Raw genomic sequence first — 11,970 nt, 5'->3', positions numbered from 1 at the left:
GCTCCACACAATCTGGCCCTTATTAATGCCCTGCCTTCTTCCCATTTCCCCTTCTCTTCCTCCTCCACTCCAGCCACAGTCTCCTTGTGGACTCTAGAACACACACGCACAGCCTCCTCCTTTACAGCTCTGCAGGTTTTTTTTTTTAATCTCCCTGCCAGAAACACTCCCTTCCCAGATACCTGCATAACTTGTTCCTCCAACACCTTGTGAGACCTACCCCATCCCAATCATAATCCCAATCCTGGAGTCTCTGCTGTTCTAACATACTATATCATTTACTTATTTATTATGTTTATTCTTCATTGTCTACCTCTCCCACTAGAAGGAAACTCCACCAGGGCAGGACTTTTGGTCTGCTTTGTTCACTGATGGATCCCAAGCACTTGAAGAGGATACTGGTACATGTCAGGTGTTCAATAAATGTTGGCTGAATTAAATGAAGCATGAGGGAAAGCTTTCATCCACTGAGCAAGTTGATGGAGTTTGGAAACAGAATAATAGAAGTCGGGGTGGCTGAACTATTCTTTAAAATGGAATGGGGAGAATTTGGAACTGAGAGTTGTGAAAGAAGTGCCCTCTAGACCAGGAAGGCAGGTTTAGAGGAAGAGACGATTGAAGAGGGTTGGGGCAAGGAGCCAGCAAGATGGTTGGGAATGGAGTATTAAGGGGAGGGGTGGACCATCAAGTGGGAAATCTCTGGTGGTGGACTGCTAGAAAGGATAATTAATAACAGGGACGTCTAAAAGGTCATTTTAAGTAGTTTGCTATGCCCAACAGTGATGGTGCACACAACACACGAGAAGCCTGCTACACACAACAGCCTTGATACCCTGGCTGCTTCTATTCTATTCTATTCTATTCTATTCTATTCTATTCTATTCTATTCTATTATTATTCTATTCTATTCTATTCTTCTATTCTGTATTTTGTGTGGGAGATGATAATCAGGGAGAAGAATGCTGAACTAATTTGGGTCACTATCACATAAAGACATAGACTCTACAACAAGAATTTGGTGGAGACGGGAAGCACTCGCAGAGGGGAGCAGGAGAACACAAATCCTCCAGATAGTTGCTGAAATCTTGGACAGCGCATTTCTTTTCCACTAGATGCAGCCCATACAGATCTCTATATTTGCAGGTGACCCTCCCTGACCCCGCAGTCCCATGACAGTAGGAATAGTGCCTTCTCTTAGAGCTGTTGGGAGAAATTTAAGCTGTCGTGAGCTCCTCTCCACCTTAGAGGAGATGAGGTGATGGACCTGTATCTGTGGACAGAGCTCTGTTCTCCGACGGTTCCTTCCGCACCCAATAGGGGGCGCTCAGCGGGCCTTGAGGCGGAGCTCGTAGGTTGGAGGGATGTTGCCGAAGCCTGAGACCCTGGGTGTGATATCGATGTCAGCGGGGGGCACCAGTGAGTGTAGAGAGAAGTTCTGAAGGATGGAGGTGAAGTAGAGAAAGAGTTCCATGCGGGCCATGGCCTCGCCCAGGCAGATGCGCTTTCCTGTGGGCACAGGGGAGGGTGGGAGGGCGGTTCATATCTGTACCAGGATCATGAGACTGTGGGGTGCATTCTCGCCCCATCACCCCTCAGAGCCTCCTCAGCATCCGTGGGGTCATGATAATGCCTGTTTTGTGAAGTTATTATAATGACTCGGTGGACTCCTCTAGAATCTGCCACTTATAGGGACTCAACACCTATTAGCTACTTTTCTGATGGCTTGATTCCATCAGATCCCAAGATGGAATGGTTCTAAGAAATCCTCAAATTTGAAGTTTCTGTTCATTTAAATTTCACAAAGATTTATCAAATGGCTACTAGGTGCCAGATGCTGGTGAGGGAAAAAAAAATAGAAAAGAAAGCTCACACTTAAATAATGCTTACTATTTGTTGGTCACCCTTCCAATGGTTTGGAGAGATGAATCTCCATTTTACAGACAGGGAACGGAAGTAACTCACCTATGACTCCACCCTTTGTAAGTGGTGGGGTTGGGTCCTGGTTCCTAACCACAGCACTGATTCAGTGTGGCTTATACTTAAAATACCATTCTAAGGTATTATGTCATGGGTCACAAGCTACTGTTCACTAGGCAAATCCACCTGCTGCCTATTTTTGTACTGCCTGAAAACTGTTAAAAAAGAAAACCACAGGGGCGCCTGGGTAGTGCAGTCGTTAAGCGTCTGCCTTCAGCTCAGGGCGTGATCCCGGCGTTCTGGGATCGAGCCCCGCATCAGGCTCCTCTGCTGGGAGGCTGCTTTTTCCTCTCCCACTCCCCTGCTGTGTCCCCTCTTTCGCTGGCTGTCTCTCTGTCACATAAATAAATAAAATCTTAAAAATAAATAAATGAATAAATAAATAAATAAATAAATAAATAAATAAATAAAAGAAAACCACAGGCCCCAAATGGAGTCACTTACGTTAGGACAAGTCATCAAACCAGGCTCAATATCTAACCTAATGGCAGTTCAACCTCCCCCAGAAATGTAGTCTTAACCAGTTAGAAGTTTTTTGATCAGCACAAATGAGGTGATCTGTCCCGTGGGCCCTCTCCACCCACTAAAGGAAGATGAGGTAATCCGCCTAATAAGCTCTTGCCATTTGCAATGACATGGATAGAACTAGAGGGTATTATGCTAAGCAAAATAAGTCAATCAGAGAAAGACAAATATCATATGATTTCATTCATATGTGGAATTTAAGAAACAAAACAGGATCATAGGGGAAGGAAGGAAAAAATAAAACAAGACAAAATCAGAGAGGGAAACAAACCATAAGAGACTCTTAACTATAGGAAACAAACTGATGGTTGCTGGAGGGATGGAGGGTGGGGGATGGGGTAACCGGGTGATGGGCTTTAAGGAGGGCATGTGATGTAACGAACACTGGCCATTATATGCAACTGATGAACCACTGAACTTTACCTCTGAAACTAATAATACAATATATGTTAATTAATTAAATTTAAAAAAAAAGAATCCCTCCCCTTCCCCTAGGGGAAGGTGACCTTGCCTCTAACAATCCTTTCTTTTCTTTTGCTAATAGCTTCTTGCCCACTCTCCTCCCTATAAAGACCTTCCATTTCTACAACTCCTCAGGCGCCCTTCTACTTACTAGATGGAATGCTGCTTGATTCATGAATCATTTAGTAAAGCCAATTACATATTTAAATTTACTCAACTAAATATTTGTTCTTTAACAAAACTAAGGATCACATCTTTAAAAGGTTGAAAACAATCAAAAGAAAAATAATATTTTGTGACACGTGATTCAATGAAATTCAAATTTCTATGTCCATAAATAAAGGTTTTGGCATCACACACACTCTCATGCATTTTCGTACTGTCCATGGTCACTTCTGCGGCACAAGGGGGCAGTTGAATAGTTCAGACTGCATAGTTCAGATTGAGACACTATGGCTGGCAAAAACTAAAATATTTTCTATTCGGTCCTTAACAGAAAAAGTTTGCTGATCTGTGTTTAGTACTATACCTTTTCTCATTATCAGAGTCAATGGTTCTAATATCCCATGATTCTGGGATTCTGGGAAATAACATTCAACTTCTCATTCAGACCTGAATGTCAAACACAGACTAATGATTGGGGGGTCACATCTAGCAAGTTCCTGGGGTGGTGGTGGTGGGGACTCAGACCATAGAAACCTACCAGAGGAAAAAGGTACAAAGGCTTCATTCTTCTTGAAGCGGCCCTGTTCATCCAGGAAGTGTTGAGGATAGAAGGCATCTGGGTAGCGGAAGTATTTGGGGTCTTTGAGGACAGAGCCAAGCAGGGGGAACACATCAGTGCCCTGGAGTGAAAATGGGGACAGTTAGGAGAAATCAGTGGTGGAATATGGGGGCAGGGAACCAGGAGGAGAAAGGAGTGAGGTGGAGGGAGAAGGAGTAACAACGAGACCCAACTTCACCTTGGGCAGAAGGTAGCCTCGGAAATGAGTGTCCCGGATGACATTATGGGGGACACCCATGGGTACGATATCTGTCAGTCTCTGTATCTCATGGATCACAGCATCCGTGTAGGGCATCTTGACTCTGTCGTCCACACTTGGGATCCGGTGTGGTCCAATCACCTGGTCAATCTCTTTATGGATTTTGGCTAGAAGGGGCCAGGAAATATAGCAGACAAGGACACAGGAGGCATTTCTGGAGGTCAAAGCTAGGCTATGGGTTTGTATCTTTAGTACCTGTGTATCCTGAGGGAGTACACCATGTGTGTTTGCATTGCCTCTTTATTCTTAACACCTGACACGTTGGTGGGGTGCTCCCATCGGACCACTGAGAGGCACACAGCCTGGAGCCTTGAGCCTCCTCTGGGATGTTTGGTCTTTATCTTGAAAGCACTAATGAGCAGCACAGTGTCCTGGTCCCAGATGGGTTCTCATACACAGATTTTTGACAGGATGGGGAAAAGGTACAATACATAACCAGGACAGGATTGAAGCAAGTGACAGCAGTTATGTAACAGGAATTAAGAACACTATTGGTGCAGCTACCCCTCCCTGCACTTCCTGGATGAGTGACTCTGAGGTAAATGACTTTACCTTCTGAGCCTCTGTTTCTTCGTCTTCCAAATGGATGTGATGGTCCAACAAGATCATAGAGTTATAAAATTTACATAAAATCCAGTGTGCAAGTAACTAGAACAGTGCCTAGGCACATAGCAGGTGTCCATTAAATATCTGATTATTTAGATATTTAGCTGTTATTATGATTATTTAGTAAAACACATCTTGGACAATGGAGGAGGGACTAGAAAAGTTTGAGTGAAAACAAGTTAGTCTCTTCCGTCGTCTACATCAGGAAAAATCTGTTGGCTTGTTTTGAACTGCATTCAAAGGAAAAGACGCCAAAACTGGGGGGTTTCCTTAAGCAAGGAATGAGTTCCTCATTACTAGAGTTACCCAATTAGACCAGACTGCAATTTATTGAAGATGAATCCATCTTCATCTATTGGATTCTGGCACTACAGGTGGCTAAATAATGGCCATCAAAGATATCTACTTCCTAATCCCTGGAACCTGTGCATGTTACCATGGAGGACAAAAGGGACTTTGAAGACATCATCAGGTTAAAGATCTTGAGATGGGGGGATTATCCTGGATTATCCAGGTTGGCCCTAAATATAATCACGAGCATCTTTATAAGTGGGAAGCAGAAGGGTCAGAGTCAGAGGAGATGTGACCGCTGAGGCAGAGAGATTTGAAGATGCTACACTTCTGCTTTGAAGATGAAGCAAGGGTCATGAGCTCAGGAATGCAAGGAATACCGCTCCTGAAGCTGAAAAGGCAAGGAAACTGATACTACCTTGGTTCAGCCCATTGAAATCCTGGGTGAACTTCTAAAATCCAGAACAGTAGGATAATAGATTTATGCTAATTTAAGCTACTAAGTTTCTCATAATTTATTACAGCAGTCATAGGAAACTAACGCAGGCACCGAGGAGAAGATTAATTAATGGCCTTCTAAGTCAGAAATTGCAAGATTCTGTAGACTGAGATTCCAAAGTGCGAAGAGTATAAGGCCGTGGGGTGCTAAGGTTTCAAGATTATGTCTTCTTCCCACTGGGAGTGGGAGTCACCAGGTAAGCAGCTCAGGTGGACACTCACCTTCCACTTCAGGATACTTCATCAGTAGCAGGAATCCATAACGTAGTGTAGAGCTAACAGTCTCTGTGCCAGCAAAGAAGAGGTTGAGTGTAGTCAGGACCAAGTTCTTGAGATTGAATTCTGTGTGGGGATTATTTGTATCCTGAAAATGAGAGGGACAGGACACAGAATCACACTCTTCAGTCTTTATCTTCTTATTTTCTCCCTTTGTGAAAACACAATAAATGGTTAAACCAAGTGACTATCTGGGAGAGGAAACAGCCAGAGCAAAGGTCCTGGGGGGGGGGGGAGCAGGAGTGTGCCTGGTATGGAGAAGAACAGGAAGAAAGAGGCCAGTGTGATTGGAGTGGAGAGTAGGGAGAATGGGAGGAGAAAAAAGGAATGATTTGGAAGTTCTAGGACATTAAGCTATATAATTGTAAACTTCCAAGTGCTGAGGTTTGTACAATACAAAATATACATAAATTTCTAAAATTCTAAGACTCTATGATATACAAGTATTAAGCATCTAAATTTCTACATCTCCAAGACTTTTAAGTTTAAAGCTTAAACTCTTAAGCTTCTCAAATTCTTAAAGTCTAAGCTTCTCAAATTCTAAGACTGTAAAGACTCATTCTGGTTTTCTGTGTTTGTAAGTCTCTGGCAGTTGTAATCACAAATGATTTAAAAGGTATAAGTTTTAAGTATCCTTGCTCCTAAAATTTCAGATTCAAAGTTTATTTTGAAAGCGTATAAGTTTATGTATGCCTTTACCGTTTCTATATCTCATCTATAAATTAAAGTCTACCATGTGAAACAATGCTTGCTTTTTTGTCTCCAGCATGTTTGCAGGCTAACGTTGCAGGTGCTAGGGGATAGGATGATGAGAGGAAAGGATTGGGCAAAGGGTAAGAGGTACCTGGTACATCTTGATGAGGAAGCAGTCAATGAAGTCCCGAGGGTTTTGTGGGTCAAACGATGCTTCGTTGATCTTCACCCTAGAGGCGATGAAGTCCTTGAGTTCTTCCACCAAGTAGTAGATGCGATTGTGTCTTCCTGGCAAATATTGCATGATCCCAGAATACATGTCATATAGCTGTGGGGAATAGGCAAAGGGGGTTTGTCAGCCATGGGCACCTGGGGCCAGCGTAGGCTAAGCCTGGAGTCAGCTAGCTGGGCTCAACATCCAGCACTGGGTCTGAACACTGGGTGAGTCCATCTGCTTCTTAGAGACTCCGGGTGTATTGTTCCTTGCCTCCCAGGGTTGTGGGGAGGATTAAGTGAGGAATAGGCAGGTGCTTAGTTAACTGAGATTGGGGGTGGCAGGGAGGTGGTTGGTGGGCACCTGTGCCCAAGGTGTGCTCATCTCAATGAAACTCTCATTGATCATCTGCAGCAGCTTCAGGAACTGCTTGTCCTCATAGTCAAAGCGGCTTCCAAAGACGACGGAACTGATGACGTTGGAGACAGTGCGGCTCAGGAAGAACGTGGGCTCGATGGGAGAACCTGGATGGTGGAAATTGTCTAGGTTGGAGACAATGATTTGGAGCCTGGAATGGGGAATCATTCAATCATGGATACGAGTCCTGGCTCCTCTGCTTATTAGCACGTGTTAGTTCCTTTTTGTGTTTTAAGTCTAGATTTCCTAGTATGCAAATTGGTTAAGCAACCACCAAACCTGAGGCTTCGATATAATTATCCACGTGAAATGCTTAGCACTGTCCTTGTCATGTAGTAAGCATTCAAGAAATGCTGGTGGAGTTTAATACTTTTTGGTATTAGTATTTAACTGTGTTTGTGTTGTAGGGTCACAGATTTGGGAAAGAGTCATGGTATGGGACACATTAAAAAAAAAGGGTGGCTGGATTCTGTGTATCTCTATTAATGATTCCATTTGAGCTATTAAGAAAATTCTTCCCTTGGCCTCAGCTGCACCATCTAAAATAGAATGCTGGATCTGGGAACAATTTCTCCAGAACAATGCTCATATTCACAAATACACAATTTTGCAAATAATTTCTGGGTATATGTAGACATTCAAAGCCTTTATGGGGGCACCTGGGTGGCTCAGTCGTTGAGCGTCTGCCTTCGGCTCAGGGCATGACCCCAGAGTCCTGGGATAGAGCCACCTCATCAGGCTCCCCGCCCCACTGGGAGCCTGCTTCTTCCTCTCCCACTCCCTCTGCTTGTGTTCCCTCTCACTGGCTGTCTCTCTCTCTGTCAAATAAATAAATAAAATCTTTAAAAAAAAAAGCCTTTATGTAGACTGTTTAGTTAGCATCTATGAAACTTAGAAGAAAAACTCTGATTTAGAAAAATTTATCTCTCTTTCTATATCTTATCTATTCCTCTTTGTATTTCTTTGCTGCTGTGTCTTTTTTCCGCTAAATCCCATTGGTTCCAGACCTTATTTTGGGGCAGGGATTGGATTCCTTAAAAAATATAATCAGATGGGCATAGAGTTTCAGATTTGCAAGATGAAAAAGTTCTAAAGATCTGTTTCACAACAATGCAAATACACTGAAAAAGATACTTAGGAATGGTTAGGATGGTAAAATTTTATGTTATGTGGTTTTTATGACAATTGTATGTATGTATTATATGTATACCTATGTATGTAATTAAATTAAAATTAAATTTGAAAAAAGCACTAATTTGCATATTGCAAAAGTCTGCCATGATTTCAGGAGTTCACAAAATCCTTGAGATCCACTGATTAAAGCTTCTGAACAAGTGGTCTCTAAGGGGCTTTCATGCTTTTAACATAGAACCTGGCTAGAAATCTCAGTAAACCCTTAGTCTTTTTTATCCTCTCCCACTCTAGAGCTTTCTCCCACCAAGGTCCGTCTTCTGAGCTGAGCTCTCTATAACCATTCAGTCACCTTTTAGCCCTGCCCCTTGTGGCCCCCATACCCTTGGTCTTCCGTAATTCCTCTAGTAAGAAGCCAGCTTCCTCCTGGATCCGTTCCTCAATGCTCCGCTTTCCCATTCCGAAGTCCCGTAGAATGGTCAGGGAGAAACGTCGGAGGATCCTCCATCGTTCTCCGTTAGCCAGAGCTACACCTGCCAAAATCTCCGTGTCAGCCTCCTGCCTCCCCTCCCCTTCCTGTGTCCAACTCTGTACTACACAAGGATGGGGACAAATTATGAAAGCTCTAGACTCTGGTCTCAGGGAAGCCCCTCTCAACTTCCCAGGCTTGATGGAGATACCATGGTTCCCTCCCTACAGGACCCTCAAAAACAGTCTAGGATTGAGATGGAGGGAAAGGAGATAAGGCTAGGACTGATTGAGGGAGATAAAGGAGAGTTTCTTACAGGATAAAGACCTAGAACTGGCTAAATAACTGGTGGGTTCGTAGGAAGGTTGAGAGATGTATAGATAGAATGCCATTTACAGTACCCTAGTATGGAGAACTACTTCTGTCTTCAATACACCACTTGGATTCTCTAGATATATGCATACATATACACAGAAGCTCACATCTGTACATCAATATACCTACCTTGTAGTAAGAAACATTTAGAAATTACCAGATGTACATGGATTGATCATTAATGTTTGGAAATTTAATGAAATTATTTTGGTGGATTAATGAATGGAAGGAAGAGTTTTTGACTGGAATGACTGATGGATGGATGAAAGACTCAATGGATGAGTAAAGGGGTAATGAATAGATAGTTTGAAATGAATGGATAAATGGTTGGAAAGATTTATGGATTGAAATATTAATTGACAGGTGAATAATAGAAGGGTTAACAAATGGATGGATGGATGGAATGATGGATAGGTAAATGGAAAATTAATTCATACATGTACAGATAAATTGAATAGAAAGATACAGAAAGGCTAATTAATAAACGGATTTTTTTGTGGATGTATGGATCAATGGAAAAGTAGATAAATGGAAGGGAATGGATGGATGGAAGTATGGAAAGAATAGCATGAGGCTGCTTGAAACTGAAGGGTGTGAGTAGTTAGAGATGCATGTATAAGACACATTAGAAAGATATCTACCTAAATGGAGATGGCAGAGACCTGTGGGTTGGGTGTGTGTATATACAGGGAAATAGAAGTAAGGTTAGCTGTAAGGGCTTCAGTGGGTACACGGTATTACTAATCCGTTAAAAACAGAAGTAAAGCAGCAGATACTCAAGAGTCAGATGGTTTGGATTCAGGACAAAATGGTTCCACTTACTAGGTGATATTATCCAACCTTTCTCACCCTCAGCATCCTCATTTGCAAAATCAGTAAGACATTAACAGTTCTCTCAAAGGAGTCAATGCAATAATTCATCCAGAGTACTTATCAAAGAACCTGGGACATAAAAAGTATATTATAATCATTTTGTTGTTGTCATTGTTGTTACTTACCATGACCTTGGAAATTTCGCTCTATTGAAGCCAGTTCTCCGCGGCCACTGAACTCATCTGCTCGGTCTACCAGGGCCTCCTTCACTGCCTCATGTCCACATAAAACAACTACTGGCCGGGGACCCATATACACAGTGAAGACTGGGCCATACTTCTCCTTAAGCTGGGAGTGAAAGAAGACATAAGAGGAGGGAGCTGATTGGACACCAAGTATAGGCCAATCAAGGACTTTAGGGTGGAAATTTCAAGAGGGTACAAATGTAAGAATAACAGATAAAGTTGAGTCTTGGGCTTGGAAGAACTATTGAGAATAAGGCATAGATGCTTTGGGTGCTGTGATCCTGGGCAAGACCCCCCAGTGCCTCCACAAGCCTTAGTTTCCTCATCTGTAAAATGGTGGACCTGGATGAGCTGGACTCCAAGATCTATGGTTCTCTCTCTGCAGTGCTCAATTTCTAGAACCCTAATATTTCACGATACTGTCAATGTTCTAAGTCCATCAGAGTGCATGAGTTCTTTTGTTTAAGGTATAAGGTGCTGTGATTCCAAAGTCTTGAGACTGTGAGAGTCTTAAGTTCCAGTGTGCCAGGAGTCTGTGTTACCAAGAGATTAAGATTCTGGAATTTTAGTATTCTAAGGTTTATTAAGTCTATGTTTCCAAGAGTCTGTGTTTTAGATGTTACAAGGTCATACACGTGTCTATAGAATTAGTTGCTTCCAGCTCTGTGAGAGGAGTAGTCAGACTTACCTTCATGAAAGACTGAAAAGTGGCATCAGTACGGACTTGCAACACGTTCCCCAGGAAGGGTATTGGTGTGGGCCCAGGGGGCAGCTTCCCCCCCTTGTTGTTCCGTTTCCAGGCAATGAGGATGAGTAGACAAGACAAGGAGAGTGCCAGAAAGATGGTGAAGGCCCCTCCTAGCTCCATGGTGTCAGGTTGAAAGGTTGTGTCCAGGGAACCAGATCCTGCTTAAATATGTTCTGGGAAATCAGCTGTGCAGAAATCTGAACACCCTGAGATTCAAGTTTTCCGGGTATGGATGCTATTAGAGAGGATATTGTTTTATCTGGGGGGTGGTTATATAACCTGTAATCTCCCACCTGAATAAAGATGGATTGAATTCACCCAGGGAAATCAACTGGGGCCGTCCCTCTTTCTTCATATTTCTAGTCTCAGCTCAACCCCTAGATCAACATGTCTTGGTAGGATGTGGGAGGCAGCTGAACATCATTTTTAGACCATCACATTCAGGAATCAGACAATCTGGGTTCAAATTTCAACTCCACCTTTTCTTCATTGGTGAGTCACCTAACCCTCTTGGCCTCAGTTTCTGGAATCTGTCAAAAAATAAGGTAACCATACTGTTTTAGAAAATCTTGGTAAAGAAAAAAGATGACTCCTTTCTCTTTGCCAGATCCTAACTAATCAATTTCTTAAAAAATACAGTAAGATGAAGGTTTAGAATAGCAAAATAAATAACTCAATTGAAAGGTTTTTTTTTAAGATTTTATTTATTTTTAGAGATAGAGTACAAACAGGGGGAGGAGCAGAAGGGAGGGAAGGGGAAGGGAAAGAATCTTAAGCAGATTCCACACTGAGTTCAGATTTCAACGTGGGGCTTGATCTTACCACCCTGAGATCATGACCTGAGCCCAAACCAAGAGTTGGGTGCTCAAACGACTGAGCCACTCAGGCACCCTGAAAGGGTTTTATTCAACAAGTTCTCTTGTTTGTACTCAAGGTGATATTAAATAGTAATAATCAAAAATTGCTTGTGTTGGTTTATCAGGACTTTGCTGGTGTGTGTACATTGATTTTCAAAGTCTAAGATATAGAGACCATCTCTGAGCCCCAGGTTCCAGTGGGGAAAAATATCTCCAGAATCATGGCATACTGATTGCTCTTGTAATAATTTAAATAAATGGTTTTCAACTCCTTTTGTACCAAATATTTGTAAATATTTACTGTCCTGAAACAAAATTCTGAGATTTTAT

General features: G+C 42.5%; 1 protein-coding gene across 1 annotated transcript; it reads right to left on the bottom strand.

Annotated features, from left to right (window-relative positions):
* Window positions 1–1,324: 1,324 nt before the first annotated feature.
* LOC100464593 (cytochrome P450 2G1) lies at window positions 1,325–10,903 on the bottom strand. The gene is made up of 9 exons (XM_002923688.1): window positions 10,724–10,903; window positions 9,976–10,138; window positions 8,517–8,666; window positions 6,949–7,109; window positions 6,523–6,699; window positions 5,625–5,766; window positions 3,927–4,114; window positions 3,668–3,809; window positions 1,325–1,506 (listed from the first exon to the last, which is right to left on the bottom strand). The coding sequence occupies exons 1-9, from the start codon at window positions 10,901–10,903 to the stop codon at window positions 1,325–1,327; spliced, it is 1,485 nt and encodes a 494-aa protein (XP_002923734.1).
* Window positions 10,904–11,970: the final 1,067 nt, after the last annotated feature.

The sequence above is a fragment of the Ailuropoda melanoleuca genome, chromosome 12, assembly GCF_002007445.2.
Source record: "Ailuropoda melanoleuca isolate Jingjing chromosome 12, ASM200744v2, whole genome shotgun sequence".
In the NCBI taxonomy this organism is placed as follows: domain Eukaryota; kingdom Metazoa; phylum Chordata; class Mammalia; order Carnivora; family Ursidae; genus Ailuropoda; species Ailuropoda melanoleuca.
The sequence above is the reverse complement of the archived record's forward strand: the minus strand, read 5'-3'. Positions and strand labels throughout refer to the sequence as shown.